The sequence below is a fragment of the Thermobia domestica genome, chromosome 11 (genome assembly GCF_964235325.1).
Source record: "Thermobia domestica chromosome 11, izTheDome1.hap1.1, whole genome shotgun sequence".
Taxonomy (NCBI): domain Eukaryota; kingdom Metazoa; phylum Arthropoda; class Insecta; order Zygentoma; family Lepismatidae; genus Thermobia; species Thermobia domestica.
This window is the reverse complement of record NC_137464.1, coordinates 4,898,949-4,919,628: the sequence shown is the minus strand read 5'-3', so window position 1 is coordinate 4,919,628 and position 20,680 is coordinate 4,898,949. Positions and strand designations below refer to the sequence as shown.

The 20,680-nt window shown below is 35.2% G+C and overlaps 1 protein-coding gene across 1 annotated transcript in view; it reads right to left on the bottom strand.

Moving 5' to 3' along the window:
* Ada2b (Transcriptional adapter 2B) overlaps positions 1–20,680 on the bottom strand; it is an 81,835-nt gene that overhangs the window by 31,722 nt on the left and 29,433 nt on the right. Inside the window, exons 7-8 of the mRNA XM_081729954.1 lie at positions 19,911–20,067; positions 8,211–8,421 (exon numbers count right to left, since the gene is read on the bottom strand). Of these exons, the coding sequence (XP_081586080.1) occupies positions 8,211–8,421; positions 19,911–20,067 (368 nt within the window). The remainder of the gene's footprint in view (positions 1–8,210; positions 8,422–19,910; positions 20,068–20,680) is intronic.

The window sequence follows — 20,680 nt, the reverse complement described above, 5'->3', positions numbered from 1 at the left end:
ATTATTATGCAATATAATTCTAGCGAGTTATGAGACATACACACACAGACACTACATACACACAAAAACAAGATCAGTGTAGCCATCTTAAAATGTCACACAGATTTATGTGGAAAAATATTCCAAGGTTTCTCATTTATTTGGCAAGCACGATTTCCCTTACTTTCCGTAGCTTACTTTTACAGCTTTTGCAGGTCACGATTTACAAATTTCCAGGCCTATACATAAAGTTAAAAAACAACCATGACTTTCCCAAACAGGGATTCCTAATCAACTATACCTAGGTACATGCACCTACACTTATATAGAAGTTTTGAAAAACAAATTGATTTATTTTGTTACCCTGCCGTACTTAAAATTCCATGGTACTTCCAGACTTTTTTCAGCTTTTCATGAAATTCCTTGACTAGAATAATATGTTTAGTTAATCAGTCACTTTTTACTATTATTGAAGTGCTCTCTGATATCGGTCATTTTCTATCATTTTTATATATCTTCTCCTAAGTTGCACCGTCAAAGTGAAATGATAAAAAAACATCCCAGGTAAGAACCTCATATTACGTTGAAAATCTGATCGAGATCAGTCGGGTGGTTCAAGAGTTACCGTATACGCTCGCGCAATGTCCGCACTCCAACTTCAGATATATTTTTTGGAAGAAAGAAAAAAAAGTGACCCGCATAATGTACGCAACCTAAAAATCACAGAAGTTTGTACGTGGATTCTTGCTGCGTGGAAAAGCATATCCAGTGATCTCATTGTTAAAAGTTTTAAGGTAACTGGTATATCAAACGCACTTGATGGATCGGAAGACGATCTCCATTGCGAAGATAAAGTGAACGAACAAAACACCGATAATAACGCAAACTTTACCGTCTGTTCGTCAGATGACGAGTGAAAAAAAAAAGGAACAAAAGTGCCGGAACTACTTGTGTATTAACATTTTGTTTCTTTCGATTAGAAAAAACTGCTTACAAGTAATTGTAATATTTTTACATTTATGATTCTATTGTATTTGTGACTTTACATCAAGTGTATGCTGACGTGGTTGAACATTATGTTCGTGGAGAGAATAAAGGTAAGATTTAAATAATTTGTTCATTGATTTTAAATGCCATAAATTTGTTGCAATTACTGGTCCTCAGTTGCTTTTCATTTAATTATTTACCGATATTATGTACGAAGTTTAAAATGAAATTTACTTCGAAAAAAATGTGACTGAAAATTACGCGTCTTTTGAACGACCCGCGTAATGTCCGCACCTGCATTTTGACACTGCGATTTTAGTTTTTTTTTTTTTAAAGTGTCGACATTAGGCGAGCATATACGGTATTAAGTCATAACATAAGTCAGTTTTATTTTTATTTATATGGATAAAAAATGAAAAATTCAACTAAACGATTTCTTTGCAGTCGTGTAGCTATGTTATACTACCGTAACCATAAAACGAGATAATTTATTTTAGTCCTATGGTTAAAACCCTGTAACTTACAGAAAATAAGATTAACGCAAAAGTTGGTGGGATAAAAATAGTGGTACGAAACTCGAGAGCTCATAGACACGATGTGCCCCCACAAAGTCTTAATAGGGGTCGTTTAAAGAATCTTCATATCAGAGATGCTTTACCACTAAACATTGTGGCCACTCACACACTGCCTTTAGTAGTGCTTCCGCTATTCATCATCGTACATGTATGAACTGCCATTTACAACCTATTTTTCTTAACGTGCTACGATTATGTTCTGAGGTTTGGAAACGATGATGATGATGAACGAAATGATGGAATGAAGAAAGTGGGAGAAAACAGGAGAATCCCGAGAAAACTCACGTACACGAGTTTGTCCACAACTAAGCAAGAGCTGGGATTGCACCACAGATTCTACGAACGAGAACTGAGCACTCTACTACTTAGCTATGTAGTCCTCTTATCTTATTTGTTTGTAGAAGAATGCAAAGCTGGTAGTTACCTTAAGGTCATGATCACACATCAATTTGTGATAAAGTCTTGTTAACAAAATGTGCTGCAGTAGTGTACTTTATAGCTGTGACTGGCATCTTTTATTATGTAGAATTTACGAATAATAAATAGGTCTGATCTTACGACTTGTAGGTAATACATCAATAATTCTTATGTACTGTCATTCGCAAATTTAAAAAAGTTGTTATGCCCCAGCATTGGGTCTAACAGTGTCTCTCGAATTTTGTAAACTGTAATTATGTACTTACTTATTTATGATATTTAACAGGTTAATATGTTTAATTATTCGTTATATTTAATGTTTAATTCCTCAAGTTCTAACTTTATTGTGTTAACTGGTTATGTTATTATTGATCTGTACCTAATTGTTTTATTAATTATTCAAACTTCCGATTTAGAAAGAAAAGTAATTACGTTACTAGAAGAAGAAGAACAAATTCGAATAAAAAAGAAGAAAGTTTTAATATATATTGTGTACAACTAATTGTAATACTTGAAGTTAATTTTTAAAAAGGAAAATATTTAACAAAATTTCTAAATATTTGAAAAGATATTAAAAATAAGTAAATCTGAGAAGTACCACGTAGTTATTAATAATAATATAACTATTTTACGGATTAAGATTGAATTTTGACGTTGAAATGACACTATTTAATATGTCAAGATAGAAAGTTCATTCTAGGGGCTTAGGCCCTTCTTTCTGTCGTCAGCCACCGAACAATAGCTTAAAATGTAGGCTATATATAATCTAATTTATAAGTAATATCAAAATTCCTGTGCTAGTAAATTTCGAATATAAACAAAATTCTATATTTCAGTACTTTAGCAGTAACAACATATATTCAACGACTATATTGTGTAATCGCTAAGTATATGACAACATAACTCTCGTAATATCATTCGTCTTTCAATACTATATTTTTGGGATGTCAGCATATTCAACTTTGTAAAGAAGGTACCAAAAACCTAATATTGAATATTAAAATAATAATAAGAAAGACATAAGGTTATGTTAATGAATATGAATATTATGAATTTGAATGAAAATGGTTACTTTTAATGAATATGAATATTACGAATTTGAATGAAAATGATTATGTAGTTATACAATGAAACGTTAATTTAATGGAGTAATTATTTATATGAAATGAATTTTGAACCTTGTGGAAAGTTAAATAATAATAATGATTAACTGTTATGTACCTAGTCGATATGCTGTTTTATTCTTAATATATAATCTGTATAATTCTGTTAACCAGCTGAATGTAGAGAGAGGATTATTCATTGTACTGCTAAACATTGTATGTAATTAAGAACGTTGACACTTACAGCACGCTGTTAAGGAAATGAAAGAAGTATAGTTACTTTAATAAAAAATACAGTAAACTTTCGATATACCGTATGTAAAACACAAATTTGGACGATTTGGAAAATAATTCTATAAATATGTTTCTATTTGGTTAAGCTCTTGTACTTGTACACAAAACAGAATAATAACAATCACGCAGTCAATATTAGAGTTTCCATATAAATTAATGTCACGGTGTATGATGTCCCGTGCGAAGTGACCGTAATCAAGCTGTGCTTGCTTTTATTACCTCTGCACTTATCTGATTCTTCTGATCGTGTAATCTATAGTCAGATTCGAACTTGTCCACGTTTATATCAGCGTGGTGGCGACCCAGGCTATTTTCAGAATTGAAAGTTGAAGTCTAGTCAGGCTGGAGATCAGTGGCATGACAAAGTGTAGTTTGTAAGAACGCCACTGAGTCATGGTAACGGTAATATTAGAATAAATAAACTAGAATAGAGGTATACTTTACTAATAGGGTTTATGATGAATGTAGTTAACTGCTCTGTACATTAGTGGGTTATGGAGATTTAGTAACTGCAGAGCAAGGTACAGAGGAATTGTTTTATAGTAGAATTTTTCACTCTTTTTCAGTTTTTGGTATACTAACTGTGTAATATACAATGCCATGACAAACCTATAAAAACTTACAAAGTTTCTTTTTCCTTTGTTGTACACCTAATGCCACATTACATGATAATTTTGATCTTTAATGTACGGTTAGAGGCTGAAAGTGCTACGAATTAAGCACATGCATTGCGAGAATTGGAAAAGAAAAGGAACTGATTTTGTTTGCTATTCTTTGCTTTTCTTGTTGATGTTGAATATTGGCTGTATTGCACCTATCAAAATAAAAGTATAGGAATGAATCAAAGAATGTCCGCAACAGTTATTCTAGGTAGAATTTGCTGGCTGTTGTGTTGGGTAATGTGGATTATTATTAACCTTGCAAATATGGAGATATTGATACTTATACTTGATTGTGTTACGTTATGGTTACGGAGCATATCCATAATAAGGTGTATACGAAGTTGTTACAACTAAAAAGACATCAACTTACGGAACTACAACTGCCTGATTACCAAATAACGACAAGTAGTAATTGTTTCCGTTTAGACCGGCACACCGTTTAAAAACAGCTGTCTTATAGTGTAATTAACGGAAGTATAAAATAGGTAATAAAGTGAAATACAGGATTAGGACTTAGATTACTGGGCTTTCAACATCTATTGCCATGTTAGCCCGTCAGGTATGAAGGATAACGTCCTTCGGCAATCACGCTACCCGGGGAAAGGGAAGGAAGCGGCCTGAGACCTGTAAGTTAGGTACCATCCCGACATTTGCCTGGTGTGAATGAGGAAACCCCATGAAAACCTCACTCAGGATGGCTGGATTGAGAAAGCTTTCACACTTTTTTGACCGAGTGTCCCCACTGGAAATCGAATCCGGGACTGCCCGCACCGCGAAATACACGGAAGTTTTCCAGTATTCTTTAAGCCTAATATTAATGTAACGGACAAACTTTTCTAGATTGTAAATATTTGATATATCAATCCTTCTAAGCATAGTGAACTTGGTTTAACATAGAAGCAGTTCGCGTTCTTAGTGTAAACCTTACAATTAACAGTTTTCACCCGCCTTCGTATATAAACAAAATCAAAATGAAATGGAAATGAAATCTTTCAGTTTGACCTCCCACGATTATGTCGTCTACGCTAAAGGAGACGATGATGATGAGAAATGAATGAAATGGTGGAATGAAGAAAGTGGAAGGAAACGGGAGAACTCCGAGAAAACCCACGCACACGATGTTTGTCCATCACAAAGTTCACTTGGTTTGAGCTGAGATCGAACCAGGGACCCCACATACCAGAAGTGAACGCTCTACCCCTGAGCCACCGTTGCCCCATAAAGTTAAATCTGCAGTTTAGTGTTCCACGGTTATGCCACGTAGGCTAAGGCAATATGAAGGTGGTAAAAGCATTATGGAATAAAAATGGTGAGAGGACACTTTAAGACTCCGAGAAAACCAACGAATACAGTAATTCAGTCTAAGCTTCCATGAGAGGAATGTAAGAATGAATCTCTCAAACTTAATTAAACTAAACTTAAAAAACACGCTATATCACTGAGTGAACCTCCTTATAAATTAAAAGTATTAATCATAAATGTAATTTTGTTATATTCATGCACAAATTGTTTTTACGAAGGAGGGGATGTAAGTAAACAGAAATTTTTTAAAATCCTATGAATTTAGCTCCATACAAGTACATTTTTCCACATAAATCGAAAGTGTGACTATTCAAAATGGCACACATACTACTAGTTAAACTTAAAACGTATGCACAAAAGGTAATAGAAAAAATACATACTTATTAAAGCTCTAACGAAATATTAAAATTTCACATATTAAGTTTAGATTCACAGTGTAGGAAAAAATGTACAATTACTAACTGCACAACCATACACTTCTAATTTTTTCAAAAGAACTAAATGCGTTAACTGACTGATTTGATGTAGAGTGAATCAGGTACCACACACTATAAGACAAGAAATTATTTATGGTCTACCTTAACACAGGTATATGTAGGTGGGATTCAATAGAGAGTGCGTAGAAGATATATCATATTTACAAAAATCACACCACAACACCGACTAACAAATAAATTCGCCTATACTCCCCTGCAACCCTCATGGAGCTGCTATTTTGTCTACTCGAAACAGTAAAAATTCCAATATTAGGAATAGCAATCGCCATACCAAGACGGTGAAGAAACAATCTGCTATGATGGACATTACTTCCAATATTGTAAACAAGAGAGAGACTTTTAGAAGCCCACTGCAGTTATTCACCACGTCTAACCGTGAGGATCACAAAACCAGAAGGCGAATTGATTTGCAGTGGTGCAATGTTGTAATATTGCTTTACTAAGTATAACATATCCAATATCACATAAACCTACTAATTTCATCTGCACAAACATTTAATTAAGAATTTATCTTGAAAGTGCAGACATCAATAATTCGAGAGAATCAATAATCACATGACGATATACTAGATTAAGCCACAAGGACGTATTCCATGCGTTGACGTGTGATAATCTAAAAGAATCGAACGTACCAATATTTTCACTTTGCTATGCTCATTTCCTAAATAGAAAGGCATGAAAAAATGCCGGCCCACGGTTATGCAGGCTAGGCAAAAGGAGAAGGTGATGATGAGAAGTGAATAAAAATAGTGAAACGAAGAAAGTGGGAGGAAACGGGAGAACCCTGAAAAAACCCACGCATACAGTTTTTGTCCACCACAAAGCTCACTTGGCGCGGGCTGGGATCGAACCAGGGACCTCATGCACCACCGCGGCTCCTAAATATAAAGTTTTCCAATAAATTCATTGGATGAAGAATGGGCTCTCGGATCAGAAAACCTAACCTCCGTTTAAATTTATTTCTTTGGGGAGTACTTGTGGTTCATTAGAAGCAGTAATGAATGAATCACATGGGAAAGCAAAACTTAATATGAAAAGAAATGCTTCATCACCTTCAGGACTATTCAAGTTCCAAGTTGAAGGCCACCGTTTAACAAATTCTTTGATTTATTGATTTACTTTGTATTTTATCCTGTTGGTACATATTTTCACCTTCTATATACATTTTTACACATCTTCAGGTCTTAATCTACTGCAAATATAACACGATTTTTATAGAGAAATTCTACGAATGTATACGAAAATACATCACGCCAGTATTTTCCTGACAAGCGAAGAAAAGTTAAATCTTGTAATCAGCAAACCTAAAGGAACTTATAATCATAAAGTTCAATGTTATTTATCTGCACCTTGGATTTATTTTTATGACGAAATTTCGTCCTTCAAAGATCGTAAGTGGAAGAAGCTATCATAAATACGGCTGTTTCAAAAGTCCCTTACCACTCCTTTTACCATACAGATGTATTTATATTGAACTTGATGTGGGAAATATACGATAGGGCTACAGAGAAACTTTTTGGATGATGGTTCGTGGGACGGCCGCCATCTTGAATTTCATTTTTTTTATTTCAAACGATAGGTGGGTCATGTGGTACATGACCTTACGTTAGAATTTGCTCAGGATGTCACATCTGAAATCATATTTCATGTATCTATTTGGTGAGAAGTTATTCCTCTTTATTTGGTGATTATTCCGCTTTTTACAGGTGGTGAATCATGCCGCAACAACTGAGGAACGCATCCAGATCATCGAACTGTGGCGTGGGAGACGTGTCTGTGCAGTAGCAGTCGATTTCAATCAGCGTCATCCACAACGTCACCCTGTGTCACATGTTGAGCACATGTGGAGCACATTGTGTAACAGGTAAACATCAAATGTCGTTGTCCATAACTTCTCACCAAATAAAGATACATTAAATCTGATTTCAGATTTGACATCCCGACCATATTCTAGCCTAAGGTCATGTATCACATGACCCATCTATCGCTTGAAATAAATAATTGAGATATATATGATGGCGGCCGTTTACGAATAATTATCCAAAAGGTGTGCCCCTAGCCCTATTGTATATTTCCTACATCAAGTTTAATATAAATACATTTGTACGGATTTTAAAAGGAGTGGGAAAGGACTTTTGAAACACCCTGTATATCTTGGTAAGTAACACTGAATTTTTGGAAATACTTCAGTATTTCAACTTATGACTGATTGTAATATTAGTTTTTCAGCATTTGTTCATTTCCTTGAAACTTATCCTTTTGAAGAAAACAATAAATTTGTTAATGTTGTGAAAGTCTAAACATATTCTGTGCTGGACCTCTTATTATCTTAAAAGTCTGCTTTAAAATTGAATAAATAAAATAATTGAATTCAAAAGATTGGACAGTACTTACAGATCTCTTTTCTTTCCATTGTTCTCTTTGTAATCTTTCTTGCTCGAACTGAGCACATTCTTCGTGTCTTGTAAGGCCATTCTTCCGATACCTAATCAGTTCTTTGACACGAATCTTCAGTTCCCTCTCTACGAGAAGGTTTTGAAGAAACTGTTCGTGCTCTTGAGCAGTATGGAATTGTGTGAAGACTCGAAATTTATCCTGAAGATCTCTGGAAAGGTGAACAGAATTAATCACACTAGTATGAATGCATCGATTAGTCGTTCGAGGAGTGTGCTTAGACCACACGGTAAAGTATGTTTTAGCATAGAATTCTTTAGATAATAACTCACTATAATTACAAGAAGGCAAACTATTGGCTTAGTCACTCAAATATGATTTTTTTTATTGATTTTAAATAAGTACGAAAAGTCACCAGTAACCTTTTTATTTGCGCTGTGATTTCTATTCTGATGATTAATGGGATCATCAAACTATAGTCCGCGTCACCCGGATTGGCGTGTGGCATCAGCCAATAAGCTCACAGTGCGCTGTTATAAAACCTTCAGGGAGGAATCTAATCATTCCTTATGAATGATTCGAATCCTCCCGGAAAGTTTAGTAACAGGGCACTGCAAGCTTATTGGCTAATGCCACACGCCAATTCGGGTGACGCGGACTATAGGAATCGGGCACATAAAAAGGTTAATGATACTTAAGTTTTAACAAAAATGCATCAAACTTCTCCTCAGTTAACAAATATATATACCGTATATACTCAAATCTAAGAAGCCCTAAGCTCCTTCGTGGCTAAGTGGTTAGCGTACGCGCCTTTGGCGTGGGAGACCCGGGTTCGATTTCCGGCGGGAGTTCATGTGGTTCGGATTCCACGTTAATCAGTAGGTCCCGTCTCATATAGCCTCGCTGCTGAACGGGACGTTAAACTCAAATCAACTAAGAAGCCCTGAAGTCTAAGACGCACTCCCATTTCTAAATTTCAAAAGTTGTAAGAATTTCTTGTATTCAATTCTAAGAGGTGTCCTGGATATTGAAACAACTCACAATCTGACAGTACAAATTAAATCATACGAGTTTATTGGTTCAAACTAAACATTTAAATGTCAAGATTAAAAAGAGAACAAAGGTTCTATCTTGCAAGTGTGACGTCATAGGCATGACTGACCACAGAAGCATGCTGTGTGCGTTCTGGAAATGAGTGGCGGCACACAGTAGTAGGGGTCCCCGTTGGCGCGAATGACTCATCCTCACTCTCTTTTATGACCGGGGTCAAAGTTCAATGACCTTGGCCCGGAGTCAATGACCTAGGGGTACATAGGACCACCCCCTCCAAATTTTGGCAGGGGTACCATGGCCCACCCCCTAAATTTTGGCAGGGGTACATAGGACCACCCCCCTTAAATTTTGGAAATTGCCAAATCTAAAAATTTGGTATGGTAGCCTAGGACCACAGTATGTACCTCTATCCGTATTAGGGGTCTATGTCGTTCCCTTTCATGGGTAAAAAATTGCCAAAAAGTCAAATTTCGGGGGTTTTTGACCTAATTTATCCCCTTGGATGAGGTGTTATTACCCTATATGGTTATATGGGCGTATACAGGGGTCCATTCCCTTTCATAAGACATGGGTATATTAATGCACCCCTTGAAAAATTTGGGAGGGGTACCTTGGCCCACCTCTTAAATTTTGGAAATTGACCAATTTAAACATTGGGTATTATAGTACAGGACCCTAATATGTATGATAAATTTGGGTGGTCCACCTCGTTCCCTTTTAGGGGTACAAAATTGCCAAAATATAAACGTAAGCAATACGTAGTACTACGTGTTTGGTTTTTGGTCGATTTTATCCCCTTTGATGAGGTGTTATTATCCTATATAGTTATATGGTCATGTATAGGGGTCCATTACCTTTCATAAGATATGGGTATATTTGTGCACCCCCTTTAAAAATTTGGGAGGGGTACTTTGGCCCACCCCTTAAATTTTGGAAATTGCTCATTTTATATATTTGGTATTATAGTACTGGACCCTAACATGTATTATAATAAATTTGGGTGGTCCACCTCGTTCTCTTCTAGGGGTACAAAATTGCCAAAATATAAACGTAAGCAATACGTTGTACCACGTGTTTGTTTTTTGGCCCATTTTATTTCTTTGGATGAGGTCCTATTACCTTATATGGTTATATGGTTATGTATAGGGGTTTATTTCCTATTATAAGACATAGGTACATTTGTGCACCCCTTTAAAAATTTGGGAGGGGTACCTTGGCCCACCCCTTAAATTTTAGAAATTGCCTATTTTACACATTTGGTATAATAGTATAGGACCCTAATATATATTACTATAAATTTGGGTGGTCCACCTCGTTCCCTTTCATGGGTACGAAATTGCCAAATTTTTAGTACAACCACATGTTTCGTTTTTGACCTAATTTATTCCCTTGGATGAGGTCCTATTACCTTATATGGTTATATCGTCATATATAGGGGTCAATTTCCTATCATAAGACATAGGTACATTTGTGCACCCCCGGGGAGGGGTACCTTGGCCCACCCCTTTAATTTTGGAAATTGCTCAATTTAAACATTTGGTATTATAGTATAGGACCCTAACATGTATTATGATAAATTTGGTTGGTTCACCTCGTTCCCGTTCATGGGTACGAAATTGCCAAATTTTAGTACAACCACGTGTTTGTTTTGGCTCAATTTATCCCCTTGGATGAGGTCCTATTACCTTATATGATTATATGGTTATGTATATTGGTCCATTCCCTATTATAAGACATGGGTATATTGATGCACCCCGGGAGGGGTACCTTGGCCCATCCCTTAAATTTTGGAAATTGCCCAATTTAAACATTTGGTATAATAGTATAAGACCCTAATATATATATATATATTACTATAAATTTGGGTGGTCCATCTCGTTCCCTTTCATGGGTACGAAATTGCCAAATTTTAGTACAACCACGTGTTTCGTTTTTGACCTAATTTATTCACTTGAATGAGGTCCTATTACCTAATATGATTATATGGTCATGTATAGGGGTCCATTTTCTATCATAAGACATAGGTACATTGATGCACCCCGGGAGGGGTACCATAGCCAATCCCTTAAATTTTGGAAATTTTTCAATTTAAGCATTCGCTATCATAGTACATGACCTCAATATGTATCATGATAAATTTGGGTGGTCCACCTTGTTCCCTTTCATGAGTAAAAAAAAAAATGCCAAAATATAAACATAAGCAATATGTTGTATCACGTGTTTGGTTTTTGGCCCAATTTATTCCGTTTGAAGCGGTCTTATACCGTATATGGTCATATGGTCATGTATATAGGTCCATTTCCTATCATAAGACATGAGTACATTGATGCACCCCCGGGAGGGGTATCTTGACTCATCCATTCAGTTTTAGAAATTGTTTAATATAAGCATTTGGTATCTTCGTACAGGTCTTCAATATGTACCACTATAAATTTGGATGGTCCACATCGTTCCCTTTCATGGGTAAAGAACTACCAAAAATCAAATTTCGGAGGTTATTGACCCTTTGATAAGTATTTAGCACGTTATATGGTTTATTACCTTTATATGTTTATGTTCTCTTTTAAATTTGGGAATTATAAAATAACATAATTTGGTAAACGTTTTCTAGGACCCATTGGTGTTCCTCTTATGGCCAAATATTCAAAATTTAAAGGTTATTGACCGGCTTTATTATTGAATAACTACAGGATTTATTACTTTTTCATAAGACACAGGTGTATTTGTGTACCAATCTTAAATTCGGGAGGGGTACATTTCTTATTGTCATATCAATAATTGGTAATTGTTCTTAAAATTGGATAGTATCTCATTCATTGGGTAAATCATTATGATCACGTGATCAGTTATTGACCTATGATGGGATTAGGAGTCCAGGACATTGGTACATTTAAACTTTGTAGGATAATTTGAGAATGCGTCATTGGTATTGATTATTGCAGCCAAATATAAACGTAAGCAATACGATGTACCACGTGATTGACCTTGATGAGGTAGTGTACAGGGATACATAGCTAACCTTATTGAATCTTATGACTCATAGTCTTAAGGGAATACATGCTACAACACTGGCAAAGTTATTGTTGATGCAATTTGATTGGTTGATCACTATCTTTCGTGCAATCTGATTGGCTGATCACTATCTTTCGTGCAATCTGATTGGTTGCTGATTTTCAAATCTTTGCTGCATTCAGTTTTAAGTTTTGTTTTAACATTTAAAAATCTTGGTTTCGTTCAACATTTTGCATTCACTGATAAATATGATCAAAACCGTTTATTTGTTAATCGAATAGTTAAAAACCGGATAAAGTTTGACGGTTAACCGTGAAACGTGAAATTTTTTTAGTTTAAAAATTTTTTGTTTGAAAGTTTTTGTTTGAAAACTCTTGTTTCAAATTTGTGTTTGATTTTTTTTGTTTCAGAATTTTGTTTGAAATTTATGTTTCAAAATTTTTTGTTTGAAATTTTTTTTGTTTGAAAATTTTTAATTTTTTTTGTTGCAAAATTTTGTTTGAAAATTTTTTGTTTAAAAATCTTTTCGTTTGAAATTTTTCGTTTCCAAATTTTTGTTTAAATTGGAATTCCAATTTTTTTGTTTAAATTTTTTTGTTTCGAATTTTTTTTCAAAATTTTGTTTGAAATTTTTTTTCGTTTTAAAATTTTGTTTGAATTTTTCGTTTCCAAAATTTTGTTTCAAAGTTTGGTTTGACATTTTTTAAAAGTTTGTGCACTCATTAGTAAAGAACCGGAACTGTTTAGAACTAAAACCTCTGGCAACATTGTGGTGCAATAGTACACATCAGAATATGGTAATGCAACGTCATCAGTTTTGCATCATATATAAGTATCGTTCGAGTTAGTATTCATGATAACATCATCATGGCTACTTGTCTGCAGTTTCTAAACACACGTGATGTGATGAAATCATTTACCAAGATTACTGATTTACAACAGAATGTACCTTATAGAATCTTAGCTAGCCAAATGATCCCTACAAAGTTTGGATTAAGAATCGTAGTGAAGCTTGAAAATGATAAGAATATAATTTTACCAGCAAGATATTTACCCATGGAAGCATCAAAACAAGAAGAACTGCTGCGTTTCTTAAATACTGGATCTGTATCTTTATGTTATAAAGGATTCTTGGGTCGAAGTCATCAATTTGAATTTAGTACACAGCCAGATTCATCAGCAATTGTGATGAAATCATGAATTCAAACGTCAGCACATTCCTTTGACGTCAGACATAGTTGTATGAATTTGGTTGGTCAGCATGACGTCAGCAACTGTGATGAAACAATGAATTCAAACGTCAGCACATTCCTTTCCAATGACGTCAGCTGTAGTTCTATAAATCAACCAATACACTGTCATCCCACGAAATCATTTGAGCAAGTGCTTTTCAGGAGGAAAGATGTGTACTTCTAACGATAAAGAATTCATCTTCGCAAGCTATTATCCAATAAATATATTTCAAACAAAACATGTGATGATTGGTATCAGTGCTAGAACATTTGAACCAGTAATTCGATTGGGCAAAGCAGAACAATTTGGTGTACAACTGACCTGTGAAGAATGGCAAATATTATGTTCACGAATCGATCAAATGAACGATTATTTTCATGATGAGCTAAATGTGACCATAGTCAAATCATTAGGCTCAAATCATGAAGTGGTGCTGCGTACAGTCCTCGAAGAGAAGATGGTGCTGTTACGTAAAAAGAGTACATTCCATGTCCCTCGCCACATGGTGTATCTAACACAAACGGAATGGAACAAATTCATCAGCGTATTTCAGTGTGTTAAACATGCAGTGGAAGTGTGCAACAAAACAAGTATATTCCTGAAAAAGTACTATTTTGAAAAATGTGTTATGCATATTGTACAACATGTATCTAGATATTGTGATGGTTGTCAACATCGTTCGTGGGTGCATACCTGTATTGATAAACAGTTTATTTGTGATCAAATGGACATTGAGTTTCCACCAACTGATATTGCAATAGATCTTAAAAGACTTCAATTGGAATTAAAATTATACGCTAAAGACAAACTAGTGCAAGAAGTTCAAAATACATTGTATCGACAATATCCAGAACCACTATCTGGTATGGATGTATGTGGAGTGTAATAAAATGATCCATTTCAATGAATTGTGTTTTTTTCATTTCAAGTACAACCCCATATTCTGATGTGTACTACTGCACCACAATGTTGCCAGAGGTTTTAGTTCTAAACAGTTCCGGTTCTTTACTAATGAGTGCACAAACTTTTAAAAATGTCAAACCAAACTTTGAAACAAAATTTCAAACAAAACTTTCGAAACAAAAATTTTGAAACGAAAAAAATTTCAAACCAAAAATTTCAAACGAAAAAATTTTAAACAAAAAAAAATTGAAACGAAAAAAAATTTCAAACAAAAATTTCAAACGAAAAGTTTCAAACAAAATTTTCAAACAAAAATTCAAACAAAAATTTGAAAGCAAGAATTTTCAAACCAAAGTTTCAAACAAAAAAAATCAAAACTTTAAATGTTAAACCAAACTGAATGCAGCAAAGATTTAAAAATCATCAACCAATCAGATTGCACGAAAGATAGTGATCAGCCAATCAGATTGCACGAAAGATAGTGATCAACCAATCAAATTGCATCAACAATAACTTTGCCAGTGTTGTAGCATGTATTCCCTTAAGACTATGAGTCATAAGATTCAATAAGGTTAGCTATGTATCCCTGTACACTACATCATCAAGGTCAATCACGTGGTACATCGTATTGCTTACATTTATATTTGGCTGTAATAATCAATACCAATGACGCATTCTCAAATTATCCTACAAAAGTTTAAATGTACCAATGTCCTGGACTCCTAATCCCATCATAGGTCAATAACTGATCACGTGATCATAATGATTTACCCAATGAATGAGATACTATCCAATTTTAAGAACAATTACCAATTATTGATATGACAATAAGAAATGTACCCCTCCCGAATTTAAGATTGGTACACAAATACACCTGTGTCTTATGAAAAAGTAATAAATCCTGTAGTTATTCAATAATAAAGCCGGTCAATAACCTTTAAATTTTGAATATTTGGCCATAAGAGGAACACCAATGGGTCCTAGAAAACGTTTACCAAATTATGTTATTTTATAATTCCCAAATTTAAAAGAGAACATAAACATATAAAGGTAATAAACCATATAACGTGCTAAATACTTATCAAAGGGTCAATAACCTCCGAAATTTGATTTTTGGTAGTTCTTTACCCATGAAAGGGAACGATGTGGACCATCCAAATTTATAGTGGTACATATTGAAGACCTGTACGAAGATACCAAATGCTTATATTAAACAATTTCTAAAACTGAATGGATGAGTCAAGATACCCCTCCCGGGGGTGCATCAATGTACTCATGTCTTATGATAGGAAATGAACCTATATACATGACCATATGACCATATACGGTATAAGACCACTTCAAACGGAATAAATTGGGCCAAAAACCAAACACGTGATACAACATATTGCTTATGTTTATATTTTGGCATTTTTTTTTTTACTCATGAAAGGGAACAAGGTGGACCACCCAAATTTATCATGATACATATTGAGGTCATGTACTATGATAGCGAATGCTTAAATTGAAAAATTTCCAAAATTTAAGGGATTGGCTATGGTACCCCTCCCGGGGTGCATCAATGTACCTATGTCTTATGATAGAAAATGGACCCCTATACATGACCATATAATCATATTAGGTAATAGGACCTCATTCAAGTGAATAAATTAGGTCAAAAACGAAACACGTGGTTGTACTAAAATTTGGCAATTTCGTACCCATGAAAGGGAACGAGATGGACCACCCAAATTTATAGTAATATATATATATATATTAGGGTCTTATACTATTATACCAAATGTTTAAATTGGGCAATTTCCAAAATTTAAGGGATGGGCCAAGGTACCCCTCCCGGGGTGCATCAATATACCCATGTCTTATAATAGGGAATGGACCAATATACATAACCATATAATCATATAAGGTAATAGGACCTCATCCAAGGGGATAAATTGAGCCAAAACAAACACGTGGTTGTACTAAAATTTGGCAATTTCGTACCCATGAACGGGAACGAGGTGAACCAACCAAATTTATCATAATACATGTTAGGGTCCTATACTATAATACCAAATGTTTAAATTGAGCAATTTCCAAAATTAAAGGGGTGGGCCAAGGTACCCCTCCCGGGGGTGCACAAATGTACCTATGTCTTATGATAGGAAATTGACCCCTATATATGACGATATAACCATATAAGGTAATAGGACCTCATCCAAGGGAATAAATTAGGTCAAAAACGAAACATGTGGTTGTACTAAAAATTTGGCAATTTCGTACCCATGAAAGGGAACGAGGTGGACCACCCAAATTTATAGTAATATATATTAGGGTCCTATACTATTATACCAAATGTGTAAAATAGGCAATTTCTAAAATTTAAGGGGTGGGCCAAGGTACCCCTCCCAAATTTTTAAAGGGGTGCACAAATGTACCTATGTCTTATAATAGGAAATAAACCCCTATACATAACCATATAACCATATAAGGTAATAGGACCTCATCCAAAGAAATAAAATGGGCCAAAAAACAAACACGGGGTACAACGTATTGCTTACGTTTATATTTTGGCAATTTTGTACCCCTAGAAGAGAACGAGGTGGACCACCCAAATTTATTATAATACATGTTAGGGTCCAGTACTATAATACCAAATATATAAAATGAGCAATTTCCAAAATTTAAGGGGTGGGCCAAAGTACCCCTCCCAAATTTTTAAAGGGGTGCACAAATATACCCATATCTTATGAAAGGTAATGGACCCCTATACATGACCATATAACTATATAGGATAATAACACCTCATCAAAGGGGATAAAATCGACCAAAAACCAAACACGTGGTACTACGTATTGCTTACGTTTATATTTTGGCAATTTTGTACCCCTAAAAGGGAACGAGGTGGACCACCCAAATTTATCATAATACATATTAGGGTCCTGTACTATAATACCCAATGTTTAAATTGGTCAATTTCCAAAATTTAAGGGGTGGGCCAAGGTACCCCTCCCAAATTTTTCAAGGGGTGCATTAATATACCCATGTCTTATGAAAGGGAATGGACCCCTGTATACGCCCATATAACCATATAGGGTAAAACACCTCATCCAAGGGGATAAATTAGGTCAAAAACCCCCGAAATTTGACTTTTTGGCAATTTTTTACCCATGAAAGGGAACGACATAGACCCCCAATACGGATAGAGGTACATACTGTGGTCCTAGGCTACCATACCAAATTTTTAGATTTGGCAATTTCCAAAATTTAAGGGGGGTGGTCCTATGTACCCCTGCCAAAATTTAGGGGGTGGGCCATGGTACCCCTGCCAAAATTTAGAGGGGGTGGTCATATGTACCCCTAGGTCATTGACCCCGGGCCAAGGTCATTGAACTTTGACCCCGGTCATAAAAGAGAGTGAGGATGAGTCATTTGCGCCAACGGGGACCCCTACTACTCACACACTTTAGTCAACTCCATTGCGATTCCAAGAAGCACCCCCATTTTATATCTGAAATTTTGGCAGAAAAATTGCGTCTTAGATTCAAGTATATGAAATCATTCCTCCATTCACAGTTCCTGCCCGTTCCGAATATTCTTCCGAAGAATTTCTTTCCGAAATCTGAAGATTTACTATTTCTTAACAACTATGTATGAAAAAAAAAATTAATTGGAATAGATTCAGATTTAGAAATTTATGAAGTTATTATAGTTTTAGTTTGGATACCAATTATTTCACATTCGGAGATTTGTAAGCAGTCTAATCCTCTGCATGTTTTGGGCAGTACTGTATTGAGTCATTCTGAATTAAAAATCTTTGAAAAGGAAGCATTATAATATAGTAAGTACTTTCGTTGTGCTGATGAATCAATTTTGGTATATATGAGTGATAATCGATTAGCTTCTCATAAAAGAACTAACAAGTAAACCTTACGTTTGGGTGAATACGTTGCTGCCGAGACACGTGGTAGAATAGTACTAAGTACGCTCAATATATCACGGACGTTTTAGGTGCCAAGCACAAACGGTTTAGGACATACAGACACTTGAAGGTCACATGAAGATATATGCTATAGTCGTAATACATAGTTCAAAACATAAGAGAGAAGTCTTCTACCTATTACTTCATCTAAGCTAGATTAAGTTCCAGCATATTTAAGTGATGAAACACAAGAGAAAGTTGTTTGTTTCGCAAATCCAAAGTGATTTTGTTATTGCATAGAAAAGTTATCAATTACTACAAATATACAGTTCAGGAAAGAGTGCATGCCTCTCACAAATACTCAGCCCACAGTGAGCACACCTGACAAACGCAATCAAGTCGCACTTGAAACATTTGTTGTTCACAATTCCGTCAAAGCAGTAATCGTAAGGAGCGATCAAACTTTCAGGCTTCTTAATCAGAAAAGCGAATTGAATTCTGTTGCGAAAACGAAGAGCACTGAACTGGTAAATTAAGAACGACTGAAGTTGTATGAATCTGTCACGATGCCAAATATATGCGTCACTTCCTGTTCTTGCTGTATCAGTGATAAAACGAACAAAGGCTTTGTATGGACGGAAGAAGTGAATATCTAGAGGCTGAATCATGCCCAGTATATCCAACAGGTATCAGCCGTTTGATAAATTCAAAGTCTTCTGGCACACACTGTGAGGAAAAACTGTCTGTCTGTGTTTGCAGACCACGAATCAAATAACAAGAGGACTTTTTCCTATCACTTGGAATGCTTTTCCACAGAACGTCCGAATAGAAGGTCTTGTTCATGTACGCTGTTTTACCAGCAAATGAGATTATGTTAGCCAGATCGGTTGACTTTACTGCAAGGTACCTACCATTTGGTTCAGCCACCAGTACATACATGGGACGTAGAATTTATCCTTCCATGGACACCCGGCACTATCATGTAGGAATGAGATCTTGCATTCACAGATCCCACTGCTGCACTGATCTTGACTGATCCTTTCTCCCTCAATGTGCGGTACGAATACACTTCCTTCTCAAAGCGACTTTGATCCACATTGATGACAATGACAGCTGGAATGTCATTAGTGATCATAAGATCACGCACTAATGTCACGAAGGCGTCACACCTTCTGGTAGCTGTATCTCCTACATCCTTTGAGCTTTGCACCCAAAACTTCCCTGACATATTGAGTATACTTAGTACTACTCTATCACATGTGTCTCGAGCTGCAACTCTATTCATCCAAACGTATGATTTACTTGTAAGTAATGTCGATACTAAAATGAAATTAACAGTAGAATCAGAACACGATGATTCTTTATAACAAAACTGACCTTATTCCTGTGTATTTATCTACTGAAATATTTCAAGAACTCTTCTGTTTCCTTCATCTGTCAGTAGGCCTATATACGATGAAAAAATAACACCAGAACTTACATACCTAACATTATCTAATATGCTATACTCCCATAATCGGAAATATAACCTGAGACCATTCTCGCTACTCATCTGGCTACATTACATGGATTACCATAAAATATTAACGTTAACTTACTTTTCTTCTTTGGAAACTTTCTTCTTGGACATTGGTCGATCCTTTCTACTGGAAGCAAAGAACTGTGACACTAGCTGAAAATCCCTTGACACACGTTTTCTCCTAGCTCTCTCTCGCAGTCGCCGAGTGTACATGTCCACATGCGCCAACTTCAGGGCTGAAAAAGTCATAATGACAAAACTTAATAGAAATATACTGTATATCAGTACACAAAATACATTTTACGAAAGAACCAATAAAGTTCAGAAGACAAATAAAATAAAAATATAACGGATTACTCAGCTACTAATGTTTCTCTGTCAATTTTTCTTCCTATATTTGTGTTACACTCGGGTATTCGAAATATAGGAAGAACAAGGATTTTAGAAATGATCCAAAAAATGGATCAAATGATTACGATCTTGGGCAATAATTAGTTTTTGAATCAGGGGACACAGAAGTTTTGAACGGCCCCTAAATCGAGTTTTCGTATTTTCTACGGAATAAGCACATCATACTGAGTTAAGTGATAGTTTGGGTTTGGCTACACTATACATAATTCTCCAGATATAAGGTATACAAGAAAATTTTTGATTGAAATATATTAGATCTTTCGATCCAAAAACGAACTGAGGAATAATAATGGTACATGAATGATCTATTATATTGAACGTTCTATATGCTCCATAAGTAATGAAATAAAAATACTTATAATAAACAAGTTTTGAGGAAAATAACTACTGGAAATCTCCTTTTTTGTTTTAAAAATTGAACCCCAGAGCTATTTACTA